Raw genomic sequence first — 20567 nt, 5'->3', positions numbered from 1 at the left:
TATCTTTCTGTAAAATAAAAGGATTTCAGATCATGATTTCTTTTTGTAAAATATAATTTTTCAGACGTAAACAGGTGCACGTGTGATCCCAGGAGGAAATTGTAAACATAGTATATATTGACCCTATAATCATATCGTAAAAGACTTATAATTTCAAAAATATCAATTAAGCAAATAATTTAAGTCACCATAATAAGAACTGATAAACATGATAAATAAAATTTTACTATTAGTATTATCAATGATTATAAATCTGAGATCACTATACATGCTATAAGACTATATCATATTTGAAGTGACTTCGTGGTCTAGTGGTTACGACCGATGGCTACAGTGCTGAAGGTCCCGATTTTGATTCTCACTCGGGATGCTAAAAATATCAGTACATCAGAGTGGGTCTCATTGGGGTCTAAGCGTGAGGCGGGATTGCCTATTTTTTGTAAGCGTGATACGTGAAAGTCAAATTATTGTGTCGTGAAAACAGGAATGAGGTCTAGCGGAACCTGGGAAATGACGAAAAAATGAGAATTGCTTATGTACATAGTGTAAGCGGGATCCGGGATCAGAACCCCCCAAGAGACCTCCATCAGGCCAAAATAAAAAATAGGTTTGTTTGCCCAAACGCTACCTACCCAGAAAAAAGCTGCCTACTCAAATTCTTTTATTGTCCTGATTTGAAGAAGTTTTTTTTTAATCAAATAGACATGAAGACTAATAAACATCTGATACTTAAATTTCTTTTTTTGAAAAAAAAAAAGAAAATGCCTACCTACCTACCCACTGTCTCAACCTTGGGTAGGGTTTGGGCAAACCAAAATATTTTTAATTGTGGCCTCAGAAGGGTAATTTTCACGCTCTCACACACATCTCTGGTACCCAGACCGGAGTTTAAACTAGAATGGGTACTTTGGGGGCCTGGGTTGGTCAAATTTGTCCCTGCTTTGACCTGGAGATCAATCTTCTGACATCTCTCTGGTTTGTCTGTTTCCACCAACTGGCCCGGTGGTTCTCTTCCTCCGCCATAATTACAGACTTCCCGGTGTCCTAGCACTCCCTTTGTGTTGGGTGCCGCCCGTACGAAATTATAAGGTGTATTACGCCTGGATATAAGGCGTAAACCAGGCGTAAGTGGTAGTTACCTGTCTTGATTCAAGTGTAAGGGAGCAGGAAAAGTAAATTTGTAGTCCTTACAGGCGTAGAAAAAAGCAGTAAACCTGGCGTAAATTGAAATAAACAAGGCGTAAATTGAAATAAGCAAGGCGTTAATTTTCTTACGGGAGTAAAACTGTTGGTATGGCGTAAATAGAAATACTCATAATGCTTTGTTTAAAGGATCATGGGATTTTTTTTTCAAAATTTGGCTCTTTGGTTTTAGTTTGCAAGAGTTGGACACATGGCAGCTTTATATATATTCAGGGATAATTTGCTTGTTTTGTGCTTTTTGGAAGAATCTGAAATTGGAAATACTTAATCAAATGAATTAATGAAAATTGTGAAATAAAAGGAAAGTAGTAATACATGGTAAATAATAATAATGTGAGTATAATTAAGACGTACATGTATTATGTTCTATCAGAATTTTTGAAATCCCAAGACCTTTATCCTTGGATAACATTAAAATCTTTTACTTTAAGTTAAACTGCAGTATTATCATTTATATTTTAGTTCAAAAGACCATTATTTTCAAAAACAACAAAATGCTACTTTTATTTCAAGAAAAAATAATGGTCATAATTCTTATTTAAACTTAAACTTATTTGAGCCATTGTCTGCATAAAATGTATTTATTTCTATATTAGCTTCTTCGATTATTAATATTTCAAGTTTATTGTCAAACAACATGAACAATAACAAATAAAAACAACAGTTCAGAAGTTTGTATCAAATACACAAAAGTACACAGCTAGGTCAATACACTGAACTAAAATAAGTGTAGTATTATGTAAGGATATTACGCATGGTTTATTTATTGACCAGGCGTACTCATTTGCATATTATGCCTAATTTTTGTGTACCAGGCGTACTCATTTAAATATTACGTCTAATTTACGCCAAGTTTACGCCTGGTTGAGGCCTGGACATGCATTTTGTAAACACTGCAATGCTGTCAGGATAAAGTATGATTTTTACGCCTGGTTTCCGTGTCATATACTGGCGTCACAGTTCATACAGGGGGAATTGAATTGTCCTGGAAAAAGTAAATTTCGTTTAAATATATGTTTGTGACACATCTCCATTAATCCCTATTGGGAGTGTTCATGGATGCCACTGTACCCTCACAGCTTTCGAGGGGTTCTTCGGATATCGGAGGCATTTACCAGTACATACATTCATACGTATATGGATATAGGAAAATGTGGCGTGAGTGCCAATGAGACAACTGTCCATCCAAATAACAATTTAAAAAAGTAAACCATTGTAGGTCAATAATTCCACATTTTTTTTCTTGTGCTTGAAGATATTGCTTTTGAAAATTGATATATAGTGTTATCATGACAAGTTACAGATCAAGCTTAAATTTTGTTCCGCTCTGATGATTTTGTGCAGAGTCATGCATGGTCCTTAGACTTGGAAAATTCACTTATATAATTATTCTATTAAAAAGAAGTCAAAATAAGTCTCTGTCACTAGTAAACATTGTAAAAGAAAAACTCAAAATGTATGCTTTTGATTACCCAGTTTGGAGATTATGAACTACAATGTAAATATAAACAAAATGTAGATTTAAAGCAAGCTGTCAAATATCCTCTATTTCGAAATGAAATACAGCAAGCGAAGTTTTAAATGGCAATTGGTAAATGATGCTTATGGATTTTTCATGAAATTTTTCTGGACAGCTGTCGTTTATAACAATGTATAAAAGTTTTTGGTGTATTTTCAACTATGTAACCTTTTTTTTTGTAGATGGATTCCAAGCCAAATACAATTAAAACAGACAGTGTAACAGTAGATTTGTGTTTTCATCCAAAAAAAGATGTGTTGGCAACAGGAGATATGGAGGGGGATATTAGAATGTAAGTATCAGATGTGGTGAATCAGTAGTTATACTCAGATAATGTTTACCATGGGGTGTTATAATTAGGAACAGGAGATATGGAGAAGGGTTATTAGACTAAGTAATAAATCTAGAAGTTACAATCACTTCAATTTTAGCATGTGCTGTTATAATTAGGAACAGGAGATATGGAGAAGGGTTATTAGACTAAGTAATAAATCTAGAAGTTAAAATCACTTCAATTTTAGCATGTGCTGTTATAATTAGGAACAGGAGATATGGAGAAGGGTTATTAGACTAAGTATCAGATCTAGAAGATACAATCGATTCAATTTTAGCATGGGTGTTATAATTAGGAACAGGAGATATGTAGAAGGGTTATTAGACTAAGTATCAGATCTAGAAGATACAATCGATTCAATTTTAGCATGGGTGTTATAATTAGGAACAGGAGATATGGAGAAGGGTTATTAGACTAAGTATCAGATCTAGAAGATACAATCGATTCAATTTTAGCATGGGTGTTATAATTAGGAACAGGAGATATGGAGAAGGGTTATTAGACTAAGTATCAGATCTAGAAGATACAATCGATTCAATTTTAGCATGGGTGTTATAATTAGGAACAGGAGATATGGAGAAGGGTTATTAGACTAAGTATCAGATCTAGAAGATACAATCGATTAAATTTTAGCATGGGTGTTATAATTAGGAACAGGAGATATGGAGAAGGGTTATTAGACTAAGTATCAGATCTAGAAGTTACAATCGATTCAATTTTAGCATGGGTGTTATAATTAGGAACAGGAGATATGTAGAAGGGTTATTAGACTAAGTATCAGATCTAAAAGTTACAATCGCTTCAATTTTAGCATGTGCTGTTATAATTAGGAACAGGAGATATGGAGAAGGGTTATTAGACTAAGTATCCGATCTAGAACATGTAGAAGTTACAATCGCTTCAATTTTAACATGGGTGTTATAATTAGGAACAGGAGATATGTAGAAGGGTTATTAGACTAAGTATCAGATCTAGAAGTTACAATCGATTCAATTTTAGCATGGGTGTTATAATTAAGAACAGGAGATATGTAGAAGGGTTATTAGACTGTAAGTATCGGTAGTTACAATCAATTTTATCATAACCATTTGTATCTACTTTTAACGTTTCGCAATAGTTTTTGATTTTGATTATATCATTATATGTCATAGATATAGGAAGATGTGGTGTGAGTGCCAATGAGACAACTCTCCATCCAAGTAATAATTTAAAAAGTAAACCATTATAGGTTAAAGTACGGCCTTCAACACGGAGCCTTGGCTCACACCGAACAACAAGCTATAAAGGGCCCCAAAATAACTAGTGTAAAACCATTCAAACGGGAAAATGTCTAATCGATATAAACAAAACGAGTAACGAGAAACACATATATATTACATAAACAAACGACAACTACTGTACATCAGATTCCTGACTTAGGACAGGTGCAAACATGTATGTATTTACCTGAAAACTTAAGCACAACTCGTCATGTTAGTCATATTCTAAATCAAGCAGTGATAAATGATCGAAGATTAGGCACAGTCATTGAAAATAGAATCTATAGCTGAAATTACACCACAAGTAAAACACACTGCAAAAAAAAACATTAAAAAGAATAAATCAACACAAATTCCTTAAGAATATACATGTAAGGATTATTGTATACATTTCCTTTATTGTTTCCTAATTTTGTAGATATTCCTATCCTGCTACAGGAGGAGACACAAGTGAGATAATGACATTAACACATCACAAGAAAGCTTGCCGATGTCTGAGGTTCTCCAACAATGGAGAGGAACTATACACAGCAGCAAAAGACAAATCAATACAGATTATAGATTTAAATACTGGTGGTGTAAAACACAAGTTTAAAAAAGCTCATGAGTAAGTATAACTTCAGAATAAAATAAGATGTAGAAATACTTTAATGTACTGTGGATTCATTTATTTTCGTGGGTATCAATTTTCGTGGATAGAGAAAAAAAGACGTTTTGTGGTATACGTAAATTCGTGGATCGCTGATAACAAGACAAACAAAAGAACTGCATAACATAAACGAAAACAAACATCCAACTCCATACACATTTATCGGGGTTTTTCTTCGTTGAATTTTTAAATTCGTGGTTTGCTATGACCCACGAAACCCACGAAAATTGGTATACCACGAATAAAAATGAATCCACAGTAAAAGATAAATGATTGCCAATTTTTATATTTTGGTTAAAAAAAAAGAATTATGTTTAAAAGATGTATATTTTCATTCCTTATTGATATACCAATAACTTGGTTAAATTGATATGCTTTAAGTTTCCTACTAGGCCATGATTGGTATTTGATCTAGCTTTCAGTAACTTTAACAAAATGTGGAATCTTGTGTACTTTGTCTTTAGTTATTATTTTTGGTGCTTAATATCAACTAATGAGGTCAATCTGTGACCTGTGGACTGTTGATGTGGTCTATGGTTTGCATGTGGTTTGATTGTTGTCTCCTCGTTGATATATTCTATTATTTTTATATTGCTCTTTTGCAACGTAAAATATCTTTCAGCATTTACTTAAAATTATATCTAAAATGCAACTCAGTATTTTATATAATTGTGAATATTTGATATTTGCAGCTGTCCTGTTTACTCTATGCTGGTGACTGGGGAACACTTTATAGCAACAGGAGATGATGATGGTGTGATTAAGGTAATGTCAAAAATTTTGATAAAATAATTTGCTCAAATGTATAACACATTCAAATTTTTGTTATGGAGCAAACAGTTTTTCCTGTTTCAATTATAAATTTTAGTAAACTGCAGTTAAAACAATGAATATTATTTGTTTATGTTCATTCCTGTATATTCCTCTTGGTTAAACATGTCTGAAGAAACTGTATCACACGATCAACACCATTTTTAGAGAGTCTAAATAAAATGATTGAGACTGTGAAATACTAAATATTTTGCAGAGTTTTACATACAAAAATTCTGAACATGTCATTGTATGTAAAAATAAACTCCTCATAGATACCAGGACTAAATTTTGTATTACGCCAGACGCACATTTCGTCTACAAAAGGCACATCAGTGACTCTTGAATCCAAAAAAGTTAAAAAGGCCAAATAAAGTACGAAGTTGAAGAGCATTGAGGACCAAAATTCCTAAAAATTTTGCAAAATTCATCTAAGGTAATCTATGCCAAATGTATTTACTTTCAAGCACTATATGAGGCATGCTATTTTAATCAAATAAAGATGCATGTTAAATGCATGTAACATTACATCACAGTGATATATAAAGATATGACATAAATTCAATTGAACAGTTTAATTGTTAAACAGATACCATTACTCAATACAACAAACCAGTTAAGGTGGTACCCAACACTTTCACTAAAATAAATTTGGCTCGTTTAATTTTTAAAAATTTTTGACAAAGTATTTACTTTGACCCTTTAACAGAAATCTAAAATTTCAAAAATTTTGAACCAACCGTTTTGACAGAAAAATTACACTGGTTATATAGTGGTTTGACAAACACCAATTTTGAAAATTGAGAAGCTTATTATTCCCTTTACAACACAACGTAATTAAAACGTTAAGCTGATTTTACAGAGTTATCTCCCTGTAGTGTTAGGTACCACCTTAAGGAGAAAAGTAAAAACTAACATGTAATGCATAAGGCTAATTATATGTGAAACTAATAATTGAACAGTTATTACTGTTTTGAATTATGACCAAAAGTATAGACTAAGCTTCTTATATTCACTACATACATGACATACAAAAAAGACCAGAACAGTTATAAATGTGTTGAAATTTGTTAAAAACTGTTAAATTAAATGCACTCATATTTATTGTCAATTAGTTAAAATAAGTACTTGTGGAAAAAGAACCAACACCATATTTTTAGCTATTGTAGAATGAAATTTGAATTTAATGTAATTAGTAAACATGTATGTTATTTTCAGAACAGATTTGGGATGTGAGAATTAACAAAGAGGTTGTAGAAATAAAAGAAAATGAAGATTTTATCAGTGACATGGGAATTGATCCACACAAAAGAATGCTGCTAGCAACAAGGTAAGGGGAGATAATTACAGAATGCACCAACATATAATGTTCTTATTTAGTAAAAACTGAATCAATGACAATCATATAACAATATTTATAGTTTCATTTATATATAAAAAGTAGCAACAAATTTGGCAATGTCGGTCAAAACAATGTCTGAAGTTATTTCATTATGCCAGCAGAATTGATTGGAGTTTTGGTACATTAGTGTATAAAGATAACTCACAGATAGACTTGATAGAGGTTGTGTTTCATTCCAATTGACAGACTTTTGGCGGAATACTGAATTATACCCCTTAGACTTAGACATAGAAAAATTCCTGAATTGTTTTTATTGTAATTAGATCTAAAAAGAGGTGATATGGGTGGTGATGAGACAACTCTCCATCCTAGTAACAATTTGTGAAAGTAAACCATTACAGGTCAAAGTAAAGTCTACAATAAAGAGCTTTGGCTCACACCGAACAACAAGCTACTAGATCACAAGTCTTATTTTTGGTACAATAGTGCATAATAATACTTGCAGATCAAGTTTGTGTTTCCTCCCAGTTGACAACTTCTAGCAGAATTTAGACATATGTGTACAACATATTTAGTTCATTATTTTTATATGACAACTGCATGGAAGGAAAAACTTATCAAATTAAACATCCTTTTAAATTTAATAGATGATTTTCTGGAGTTAAAGGACTAAGGATGTGTCTTCTATTTCTTTCATGTACTCATGTTGCAGTGTTCATTGAATAAAGCTTTTATTTAATTTTAGTACATCTGAGAAAATACGAAAGCTGGAATCTTATTGTAAACATATAAATCTAAAATATTGTTTATTTTGAATTTTCAGTGGTGATGGAACACTCACAGCTTACAATATCAGACGGAAAAAGTTAGAAATGCAGTCAGAACTGTTTGATTCAGAATTTTTATCCATAGCTCAAATGAAGGTAAAGTGATAGTGTTACATAGTTGTACCTTGTCAAAAAGATCAATTAAGGTGGTACCCAACACTTTCACTAAAATAATTTTGGCTCGTATAATTTTCACAAAATTTTGACAAAGTATTTACTTTGACCCTTTAACAACAATATATAAAAGAAACAACCGTTTTGTCAGAAAAATTACACTGGTTATACAGTAGTTTGACAAGCACCAATTTTGATCATAGAGAAGCTTATTATTCCCTTTACAACACAATGTAATTAAAGCGTTAAGCTGATTGTAAGGAGTTATCTCCCTGTAGTGTTAGGTACCACCCTAAAAAAAAACTTCAATTTTATATATTATATTAATTTATATTTCTCCTAGACTATAAAAGCTTCAAGCTAGATATTCATTCATGATATAAAAAAAATAAGAAGAAAATTTTAAATGTTTCTTTATAAACCAATGATGGGGTAGAATTAGTTTCAGAAGTGAAATGTATAGGTGTCTTCTTTTCAAAACACTGAAGTTCGAGATCTCTTGAAATCTTTCAGATTTGTCACAATATTTTATCTCACTTTATTCCATAGGATTATTAATGTGTAAAATAACAATGGGTTGAAGTCTCGTACTACATGTACTATAATACAAAGTTAAAAGATATTATTTAAGAAATTATCTCCCTTTAAAGCCATTTTTTTATAACAATTCTTTGAACAAGTATTTAGTTACAAAAGAACTGATAAAAATAAAAAGATTTTTCAGTTATATTATACATTTATTATTAGTTATGTCATACAGAGAAAAATAATATATACTTATCATGCTTATTAAGCATATAATATTTTCATGAACATGTACTGGTAAATAAGATATATTCCATGTTAATTACAGAACAATCAGAAAGTAGTGTGTGGATCTGGAGATGGTGTATTTTACCTGTTTAATTGGGGAGAATGGGGTAATATGAGTGACATGTTCCCTGCCTTAAACTCACCACCTGTTTCTTTAGACTGTATGGTAGCTCTCACAGACGATATTATAGTTTGTGGATGTGATGATGGCAATATCAGGTAAGTGTTTTATTTAGAGCAATTATCTGAGCAAATTCCTAACATGTAGCATTCTATAAATTTGGCTTAGGACTTCAAGTTGTATAGGTAAAGATCTAGATATACCTACTACCTATGTTCACCAAAATTTTCAGAAGACTCCTGAAAAGAGTTATTGCCCTTTGGTCCATAATACTAAAAAAAAATATGATAGAAAGGTAGAAACTGTATAAGTAAAAAAGCAAAAAGAATCAGAAAAAAAGATCTACTTTCCTCCTATCCAGTTACATTAAATAAATTATTTTTGACCAAAATGCAAGGTGAGAGATACCGACTCCTTGAAGCCACCTGTCATAAATTAGGTAATTTTGTATAAATTTTGTACCATGGTAACCTATTTGAGTTTTTAAATATGAAGGTGCAAAGAAGATGATGCTATAAGTTTTAAAAAAAAAGCAAAGCAATTAAAATTTTAATAAAAATTTGTTTACACAAAATATTTTGTATGTCATATGATTTATTACATATACAATAATTGAAATAAAACAAAGCAATTGAATATTGCATCAAAAGTTCTGCAGAAATACATGTTAATTAAGTTGACTTAACTAGTGAAATTACTTAAGGAATGACTGTGATTTTTTTTCTGTCTATGAAGAAATAACATTGAAAATGTGGTGCACAGAGATGTTATTTCAAATAGACAGAAAAAATATTAGTCTTTTCTTATAATTTAATTCTAAATTCCATTTTAAACCCTAAAAAACCATGAAAAAACGTTGATGACATCACGGTCTCATGACTAAATTATGTCTATGGGCTCATAACAAAATAACGTCAGCCAATCAAAAGACGTGTTACATCCAAAATTAAATTATATCAAAATAAAGTTTTGGGAAAGAAATTTATTTATGTACATTGAATACAAATTTTACTTTTCCAGAGCTATTAATATTTTACCAAACAGAATAATTGGTATAGTTGGTGACCATGAAAAGTTCCCTGTGGAGAACATAAGTCTTTCACAAGATAAAAAATTACTGGCTAGCTGTTCACATGATCAAACAATTAAATTCTGGAATATTGATGATTTGGATGAAGAGAGAGTGAGTGACAAAAAGAAAAAGAAATCTAATAAATCAAAACTTTTATCATCAGCTGGTAAGAAAGATGACTTTTTCTCAGGATTCGCTGAAGGAACTGGTGCTAGCAATGTTTCTAGTGATGACGATGATGATAGCGATGATGACGACGATAGTGAGGATGATGACAGTGATGAAAATTAATAAAAAGTTTATCACAAATTATTCTTATCAAATAATTTTGTAAAAAGCCAATCTATAAACATTCATTGATTTATGTGTCCCCTTGTAATTGTCACTGCTAGTAACCTGTTTTTTTTATGAGGGATTAGGGTATTTGTAAAAAAATCAGGCAATACTATTGGAGCTGATCCTTTGGTCAAGTTTTATTGTTAGAGTATTTACATACACTGATGAACTGTGATTAACTGTTAGGAAAAAAAACATTTACCAATCTGATACTGTGTGATGTCTTATCCATTTATATCTATCAATAAGTTTTAGCAGATCGTTCTAAGGGGTGTACCAGTGGAGTAGGACATTTTTGTAGCAACTGAGGTCACATCTTCTTTAAGTAGGGTTTTTTGTTGCTAAGTCTTAAGTTTTCTGTTTGTAGTATTTTTGTGGGCTTGTTTGTCTATAAGTGTTTTTATGCCCCATTTATGGGCATTATGTTTTCTGGTCTCTGCGTCCATTAGTCCGTCCGTTTGTTCGTTCATTCCTGCTTCAGGTTAAAGTTTTTGGTCAAGGTTGTTAATTATGAAGTTGAAGTCCAATCGACTTGACACTCAGTACACATGTTCCCTATGATATGATGTTTCTAATTTAATGCCAAATCAGTGATTTTCCCCCATCTTCATGGTCCGCTGAACATAAATTAATGATAGTGTGGATGGGGCATCCATGTACTATGGACACATTCTTGTTATATATTTTTTATGTGCTTTTACTTTTAGTACATTATTGTACCTAATCTAGAGAAAGCTTTATTCAAACATCATGAAACTTGTATGGTACATCCAAAAGTGTGGATACAAGCTCCATTTGATTTAAAATCTTTTTGGTAAGTTGCAGGATTATACCATCAGATTAAAGACAATTTTATACATATCAGTCTCTAACTGCGCAATATGCTTGAATTGATTTCCTCAAAATTTTTAGTCGTGTGGGGATAACTAAAAAGAAGCTACCTATGTTTTTTGAATGTTTTCTAGTTTGTTTCGCCAGAGGTAATTATTTTACTTAAAATGTGTAAATGTAAACTTACTATGTCTGTGTCAAATTAGCAGCCCTTTGAGGAAGCTGCAACAAAAGTTATAATGAGGAAATGAACCATTTACTATGTTTAAATAAGAACAAAACAAGTTATGAGAAGTAATTTTAAAAAAGAAGATGTGATATTATTAATAAGGAAGGACTGTAATATTGTTTCGGTCTATGAAGAAATACCATTAAAAATGTGTTGTACACTGAATAATCCTATCTATGAACTGATAAACAAAACAATGTCAGCTAATCAGAAGAAATGTTACATCCAAAATTAAATTATATGCCAATGAAACAAATCTTCACAAGGGACCAAATGACACAGAAATTTACATCGATTGGTCATCTTACAGACTTCAACAATGAGCAAAACCCATACCACATAGTCTGCAATAAAAGGCCTCAAAATGACAAATTCAAACGAAACTAACAGCCTAATTAATGTACAAAAAATTAACAAAAAACAATGAATTACAGGCTTCCTACTTGGGACAGCAACATACATATAGAATATGGCAAGGTCAAATATGCAAGTGTGATCCCAACCCTCCCCTAACCTGGGATAGTGGTGTTACAGTATAAAATAAGAACAGACTATAAAACTTGATGTATGACTATCATACCATATCTTCTTTTTTTATATCAGCCCTGTGGTAATAAAACATTAATCACCCACGATTGGGTGAGATATGCACTAAGAAATTCAGGAACATCCTTCAGTACTATCATTCCATTGTTAACAATGCGCTGACTTCTGGGTGAGATATGCACTTGGAAGTTCTGAGACATCCGTCAGTACTATCAGTCTAGTGGTTACAAAGCACTGACTGCTGGGTGAGATATGCACTTGGAAGTTCTGAGACATCAGCCAATACTATCAGTCCAGTGGTAACAATGCACCGACTTCTGGGTGAGATATGCACTTGGAAGTTCTGAGACATCCATTAGTACACTATCAGTCCGATGATTACAAAGCACTGACTACTGGGTGAGATATGCACTCGGAAGTTCTGAGACATCCATTAGTACACTATCAGTCCAGTGATTACAAAGCACTGACTACTGGGTGAGATATGCACTCGGAAGTTCTGAGACATCCATTAGTACACTATCAGTCCAGTGATTACAAAGCACTGACTACTGGGTGAGATATGCACTCGGAAGTTCTGCGACATCCATTAGTACACTATCAGTCCAGTGATTACAAAGCACTGACTACTGGGTGTGATATGCACTCGGAAGTTCTGAGACATCCATTAGTACACTATAAGTCCAGTGATTGCAAAGCACTGACTACTGGGTGTGATATGCACTTGGAAGTTCTGAGACATCCGTCAGTACTATCAGTCTAGTGGTTACAATACAAAGCACTGACTACTGGGTGAGATATGCACTTGGAAGTTCTGAGACATCTGTCAGTACTATCAGTCCAGTGGTAACAATGCACTGACTACTGGATGAGATATGCAATTGGAAGTTCAGAGACATCCATTAGTACACTATCAGTCCAGTGATTACAAAGCACTGACTACTGGGTGAGATATGCACTTGGAAGGTCTGAGACATCCATTAGTACACTATCAGTCCAGTGATTACAAATCACTGACTACTGGGTGTAATATGCACTTGGAAGTTGTGAGACATCCGTCAGTACTATCAGTCTAGTGGTTACAATACAAAGCACTGACTACTGGGTGAGATATGCACTTGGAAGTTCTGAGACATCTGTCAATACTATCAGTCCAGTGGTAACAATGCACTGACTACTGGATGAGATATGCAATTTGAAGTTCAGGGACATCCATTAGTACACTATCAGTCCAGTGATTACAAAGCACTGACTACTGGGTGAGATATGCATTTGGAAGGTCTGAGACATCCGTCAATACTATCAGTCCAGTGGTAATAAAGCACTGACTACTGGGTGTGATTTGCACTCGGAAGTTCTGAGACATCCGTCAGTACTATCAGTCTAGTGGTTACAAAGCACTGACTACTGGGTAAGATATGCACTTGGAAGTTCTTAGACGTTCCTCAGTACTAGTAGCCTAGTAGTAACAAAGCAACAACAAACAATGGACAAGCACCAAGGAATTCTTAGACATGCGTCATTTCTTTCACCTAGAGGTAACAATGGACCAACAACTGGGTGAGATACCGTATACATGTACAAAGGAACTCGGAGACAAATGTCAATCCTATCAGTCTGGTGGTAACAAAACGTCAACTAACGGATGAGATAAGCACTAAGGAGTTCGTAGACAACCGTCAATGATATCAGTCTGTTGGAAACCAAGCGTCAACTAACGGATGAGATAAGCACTAAGGAGTTCTTAGACAACCGTCAATGATATCAGTCTGTTGGTAACAAAGCGTCAACTAAAGGATGAGATAAGCACTAAGGAGTTCTTAGACAACCGTCAATGATATCAGTCTGTTGGTAACAAAGCGTCAACTAACGGATGAGATATGCACTAAGGAGTTCTTAGACAACCGTCAATGATATCAGTCTGTTGGTAACAAAGCGTCAACTAACGAGTGAGATATGCACTAAGGAATTCGTAGACAATCGTCAATGATATCAGTCTGGTGGTAACAAAGCGTCAACTAACGGCTGAGATAAGCACAAAGGAACTCGGAGACAATTGTCAATGCATCAGCCTAGTGATGACAAAGCACCAACTAACTTCTGAGATATGCACTAAGAAATTCGTAGACAACCGTCAGTGATATCAGTCCGTTGGTAACAAAGCGTCAACTAACGGGTGAGATAAGCACAAAGGAACTCGGAGACAATTGTCAATGCTATCAGCCTAGTGATGACAAAGCACAAACTAACTTCTGAGATATGCACTAAGGAATTCGTAGACAACCGTCAGTGATATCAGTCCGTTGGTAACAAAGCGTCAACTAACGGCTGAGATATGCACTAAGGAATTCGTAGACAACCGTCAGTGATATCAGTCTGTTGGTAACAAAGCGTCAACTAACGGATGAGATATGCACTAAGAAATTCGTAGACAACCGTCAGTGATATCAGTCTGTTGGTAACAAAGCGTCAACTAACGGCTGAGATATGCACTAAGAAATTCGTAGACAACCGTCAGTGATATCAGTCTGGTGGTAACAAAGCGTCAACTAACGGATGAGATATGCACTAAGGAGTTCGTAGACAACCGTCAATGCTGCCAGCCTTATGGTGACAAAGCACCGTCTACCAGATAAGATATGCACTAAGGAATTCGTAAAGACAACCGGCAGTGATATCACCTTAGTGGTGTCAAAGAACCAACTACTGGGTGATATATGTACTGAATCCATAGACAACCGTCAGTTCTATCACCCTAGTGAAAACATCGACTACTGGGTGAGAAATGCACTTAGAAATTAAGTTGCCCCCTCAGTTGTAACGGCGTAAACAACTTTTATAAAGCTTCATATTTCGGAAGGATGAAGAATACCTGGATACTTCATACCTTAACTTATATGTCTATACCTTATGTTTATGTTTCTGTCTGTCATAACTCCATTGTCCATGACCTCATTTTCAGTGACTGCTTGAAAATCTGTCTTTTAAAAAAAATGAAATACCCTCTATTTTTAGGGGTAATAGGATAACTATATTTCATTTTGATAAATGTGTTCCTTGCAAACACTGATGTCCGTCAGGTCATCTGACCTCGACCTCATTTCATTGATCAGTAATCAATTTCATCTATAATACTATACTCAGTGAATGGAATGATTTAAAGGTGTACATGTCCAACTAGCAGATTTCGTCTAACCTTGACTTCAATTTGATTGCTCGTAGAAGTTGAGTGAACATGTCAAAATGGCAGGGTTTTATCTGACCTTGACTTTATTTTCATGGTTCATTGAATTTTTTGAATTTTATTTAGAGTACCCTATTATTGGATACTATAAGCATAAAGTCAAGTAAGTTTGGTGAATGGGGTAATTGCAAGTTGTACAGGTAGGGTTTGTAGGTTTCATATGACCTTGACTTCATTTCATTGATTGGTTTTTGTAATTTTATCTGTTTCTCGTGTACAATACGATAAGAGAAAGGACCACTATAGTTGAATGGTGTATAGACGTACTAGTCTGCCTGGCATATGGTATATCTGATCGTGACTCCATTTTCATGGATCATTAATATTTTTAAGTTAATGTGATTCTTGTAGTAAACCTTCATATAACTTTCAATATACTAGTAAATTCAATTATGATTAAAGACACCACCCCCATTAAATCAGGCGTAACATTTCAGTGTGAGCACTCTTGTTTTAATATACACATGTGCAATTACTAACATGAGTTATTGTTGTATATTAATACAACAGTATAAAATTTAGCATGTACATATACGCATGCAATATAATAATAAAAATATATAATACTGCAATGACACTGAAATAATCATGTAAATAGTTTGTTGAATAGATGCGGCATGTTTTCCATTTGTTTTAACTGAACATTGGACTATTTCTTCTCTGTTACTCCGTTTAAGAACTCGATCAAAACCTAAAAAATAATTTCAAATTATCGTAAGTTTGATTCAATTTGGTAAGATGTATACAAGTAGGTATGAACAAGGAAACAAATTGCGTAGGACAATAATATAGTGCAGTGCGTTTTTAGTTGTGATAGGTGATATAAATTGCGATTTTATAGATATAAAAAAAAGAAGATGTGGTATGATTGCCAATGAGACAACTATCCACAAAAGACCAAACATTAACAACTATCGGTCACCGTACGGCCTTCAACAATGAGCAAAGCCCATACCGCATAGTCAGCTATAAAAGGCCCCGATAAGACAATGTAAAACAATTCAAACGAGAAAAATAAAACTTAGTTTTGTTAACATGTTCATAGTTGGTGTGAGACACTACATAACGCCCTTTAAGTGTAAATTGAACAACAGAATCTTACATTACATCTGCAACGTGTGTGAAGTGAACACTTAATACGTAAAACACATGGTTGTTGTACTTTAATTTATTAATATTGTCCTGCATATGAAGATGTTAGCTTTATTATTCCTTCTGTATATGCAAAAAGAACCAATACAGCACAAGAACAACACTTTGGACTACCTATTAACTGGCGCAATGCTGGTGAATATATGGGAAATGATGTTCTATGTGTCAGTTCTTCAGAAAATCTGAACAAGAATGGTTCTGGACAGCACAACAACTATCGTACATGTATGTATATGTAAGCTAACCGTTCTCACTTCACTTGCCTGTCGCAGACTAATTTACTGTAACGTAGATGTCCAAACAGCCTGTCATCTGACCATTCATACTGATGCTGCCCTTCATGTGATAACCACCAGATGGGAAAAATGACGTATCAACTTCAAAATCTGCTGTTGGTAAAGTATACTGAGCCTAAAAAAAAAAAGGAAATTGTTTTATATTTTCACATAGATATTCAGTGGCACTGTACTAGGCTAGAAAATTGGGGACTAGGGAATTTCTGAAAATGATATGCCAGAAAATCCCCATTTCTTAAGTCTACTAGTATGTGGGGGAGGAACGGTTGTCCCATGTCCCTACCTCCTATAACTCTTTATATTCCACAATGCGACTTTTTGCTTTTCACCCACAGGCACTCGTCTCAGAATCCCCCCCCCCCCCCATATACCTTTATGTAAAGGTATATAGTAAAAAACAAATCTGAGACGAGTGCCTGTGTTTTTATCCTTTGGGAAAGCAGTCTTTTTAATATTTGAGATAAGAAACCATTCCACATTTAATTTAACAGATTCGTTGGACATAATGATATACATCAGGACGACTGGACATGAATTGGAACTCCCACAAGTTACTTATTCAAAACTGCCACATTATCATATATTCTTAACGCGGTTTGGAATTTGCTCGTTGTTGAAGGCAGTACAATGAAATATGATTGTTAATTTATGTGTCATTTCGTCGTCTATTGGTGAGAGTCGTCTCATTGCCATTGGCAATCATGCATACAGCTTCTCTTTTTATTTTTACCTCATTTTGTAATTAAGCGGTCCCCCCCAACCCCCCAACCCCCACCAAAAAAAAAAAGACTGTGACATTAGGGGAAAATGACATAACTCTCATTCGATTTAAATTTCAAAACAAAATATTACCCCATACACGGTAGATGTTTATATGTTGACCTTAATCAAGTTAATGTAGTTTATATATTATAGGTTATCAGTACGAAGGAGCCTGACAAAGTTCATAATTTATCAATAGTGTTTAAAATAAAATCGCCAAATCAGCTTATTATTGAGGTTATTCAAATATGATAAGTACGTTTGTACTACAACATTTATCATCTACAATATAATAAAGGTATACATAACTTCTATGATTACTGTAATCATGGGGTATACATGTACATTTAGTATATTTTTTTTATAATATGTACAGATGTTGTAATACCGTATAGCGGGTAATTTTCGCGGTTTCAAAATTTCGCGATTTTCATTAAGGTATATATTCGAAATATTTTGGCGGTTATTTTTTTTGTGGCGAATTCAAAACTTTTATCAATATCTTTGCATGTACACTTTTAAAATGGCGGAATTTATTTTACCGATTTTGTTCTATCCGCGAAAATTAGCGAAAATTTACACCCCGCGAAAATAACCCGCTTTGCTATATGGTAACAGCCTTTTGTTTTAAACCTATGTTACCTCCAGATGTGAACACAACTATTTTTTCGTTTGGATTTCATTTTGGGTTATTGTTTTTTTGTTTGATTGTTTGTTTCTTTTAAGGGTGGTGATTTCAATGCAGATAGAAACTGATACAATATTCCACTTACTGGCTTGAATGGGCACTGGCAAGGAATACCAGCCTTAACAAGAGGGTCTGGACAAGTTACTCCGTCTAATAGTTCGCATACGTCATCATATGTGCATGAACCAAAACTATCAATACATGGAATCTTTATATATTTTCCTGCAACCTCCTTTTCGATGAGAAGAGTAGCCTACAATAGAACATTGAAGATGATTTAACAAGTATAACTTTTACTTCAGCAAAGAAGAAATAAATACAGGACTCATACATGTTTACTAATTAAAAAATATAATTACAGTTTTCGAGTACATGTATATATACCATACATTTTAAATGATTGCGACAGAACGCGTTTTTCTCAGTGTTATAATAACATATTTTTTTTTCGGTAGGGTTGAAAAAGCTATTGGTATTTATTGCCATAATTTCGCCAATTATTTTGTAAATGTTTCAAATTTTTAATAAGATTACGTGTGAATGAGAACTCAAAAAAGCTAAATTTGAGTACAAATATTATAGTTTTCATTTTCACTTTTATAGTTAAAGAAGAAGCTGAACAATATTAATTATCGGTTCCTTATAATCACGGTCCCTGTTTGTCTTCGTCATTGTCCGAGGGTTCTTCTGGATCATCAGCGATTGGCCATTTGAATAAAGCACGACACTTACCGGTAAAGGTGCTTGGACAGTAGTATTGATGAATGCTTTTGCAGAGAGGTGTATAGTTCCTGGAAATTGAAGAGGATCAGGGGTTAGTGACAGATCAGCGAATCCTGCACCTTGACCTCCGCAGTTCTTCCATGTAAAACTTTCAACATTCTTCATCTGTAAAAGAAAATAATAAAAAGAAAAAAACATTCAGAGGTTTTAGTGTCACACGAAAACAAATACATGTAAGTTGAGATTTTTTGCAGTACTCAAAACCATATCAAATATCAACTCCCAATTCCTATTAAAAAGAATGATATAAGAAAAAGAAGATATGGTATGATTGCTAATATGACAATTCTCTATCCTAGACCAAATGACACTGAAGTAAACAACTATAGGTCACAGTATGGCTTTCAACAATTGGGGAAAAACAGCACCACATAGTTATAGCCATAGAAGTCCCCGAAATTATAAATGTTAAACTGTGCAAACGAGAAAATTAACGGTCTAACTTATGTATAAAACAATGAAGGAAAAACAAATATGATACATGTATTTAGCAAAAAACAGCAACCACTGAATTACAGGCATCAGACTTGGAACAGATACATACAGAATGTAGCGGGGTTAATTAGTTTACTAGCACCAAACTCTCCCTTTTATATGCATGGGATAGAAGTGTAACAGTACAACATATATGTAAGAACGAGTATAAAAAATAGTTGAGAAGAGATAATTAAATTCACCAGATCTATTCAAAGCAGATAAACAACTAAAAAAAACACAGACCGGACGGTGTAGAAATTTATAAATCCCCACAACAAAAATGATACGGATCTTAGAATATTTGCAGTTACTGACAGCTAGTCCAAAGCCAAACAAACTATGAGAAAATAATGTATTTAAGTTTACTTACGGTAAATTGGACTGTTTTAGCCTCCCCATCTTGTATCTGAACCTTCAGAACTTTTGCTGAAGTCAACGTAGCACAAATAGCTAATAGAAAAACGAACATATACATAATTATTTTTCTGTTGTAAATTTATGAACGAGTATCAATCTGTCGAGCTGATATAACTCTTGAGGTGTAATCGTATTTTTGTTTTTATTATTATTGTGATAAAGCTTTATCAACTTAGATGACCTGACAATCTGGGCTCACATGATTTAATATCTTACGAGAATGTCTTATGACATGATCTGTTGGATAGGTCTGTCGTATCTTTCCGGAACGGCTGAAACATTATTTAAGAATTGGAAATGAATTGCATAAAGTTTTGTTATATAAGCATTATGAGAATTACTGCAAAAACAATTCTCACGATAGATCGCCTCACTCTTGGTGCAAGAAATAGCACGTCCCGATTTCATTTTTGTGAAAGCGCCATGAAATTTGCAGTGTCCGTCCGTACGTCCGTTCGAACAAGGAGCTATGGACATTTTATTATGTTTAATAGTATTGCAACAACACGTTGTGAACACGACTCTTCTGATACTGGTGTTTCACAAACTGAACACATTTGTCTTGAGTGCTTTCCATTAACTATAGTTGACCAAATTACACCGTCATTTTCATTTGACGTTTTTACGGGAGTTATTGAATTTTGACAATTTTGTTTTCAATTTTAAGTATTGTGACAATAACACATTATACAATTTAACAATTACAACCAGGGAACAAAAATCCGCTGAGTCCGTATAACAGG

At 33.7% G+C, this 20567-nt stretch overlaps 2 protein-coding genes across 6 annotated transcripts; one reads left to right on the top strand and one right to left on the bottom strand.

Annotated features, from left to right (window-relative positions):
• Positions 1–54: 54 nt before the first annotated feature.
• LOC134695730 (WD repeat-containing protein 55-like) lies at positions 55–10372 on the top strand. 3 transcript variants are annotated; one of them, XM_063557123.1, is made up of 8 exons: positions 55–101; positions 2905–3014; positions 4734–4922; positions 5657–5729; positions 6998–7104; positions 7940–8039; positions 8911–9089; positions 10012–10372. In XM_063557123.1, the coding sequence occupies exons 2-8, from the start codon at positions 2905–2907 to the stop codon at positions 10352–10354; spliced, it is 1101 nt and encodes a 366-aa protein (XP_063413193.1). In that variant the 5' UTR covers positions 55–101; the 3' UTR covers positions 10355–10372. The 3 variants fall into 3 exon arrangements, with proteins under 3 accessions (XP_063413193.1, XP_063413192.1, XP_063413191.1); XM_063557122.1 differs by having other exon boundaries at positions 55–110; XM_063557121.1 differs by lacking the exon at positions 55–101 and adding an exon at positions 1351–1536.
• Positions 10373–15779: 5407 nt separating this feature from the next.
• Positions 15780–20052, bottom strand: LOC134695729 (ganglioside GM2 activator-like). 3 transcript variants are annotated; one of them, XM_063557120.1, is made up of 5 exons: positions 19778–20052; positions 18880–19035; positions 18233–18400; positions 16647–16812; positions 15780–15940 (listed from the first exon to the last, which is right to left on the bottom strand). In XM_063557120.1, exons 1-4 carry the CDS (start codon positions 19880–19882, stop codon positions 16675–16677), a joined length of 567 nt encoding a protein of 188 aa, XP_063413190.1. In that variant the 5' UTR covers positions 19883–20052; the 3' UTR covers positions 15780–15940; positions 16647–16674. The 3 variants fall into 3 exon arrangements, with proteins under 3 accessions (XP_063413190.1, XP_063413189.1, XP_063413188.1); XM_063557119.1 differs by having other exon boundaries at positions 16656–16812; XM_063557118.1 differs by having other exon boundaries at positions 16665–16812.
• Positions 20053–20567: the final 515 nt, after the last annotated feature.

This window comes from Mytilus trossulus, chromosome 14 (genome assembly GCF_036588685.1).
Source record: "Mytilus trossulus isolate FHL-02 chromosome 14, PNRI_Mtr1.1.1.hap1, whole genome shotgun sequence".
Classification (NCBI taxonomy): Eukaryota; Metazoa; Mollusca; class Bivalvia; order Mytilida; family Mytilidae; genus Mytilus; species Mytilus trossulus.
The sequence above is the reverse complement of the archived record's forward strand: the minus strand, read 5'-3'. Positions and strand labels throughout refer to the sequence as shown.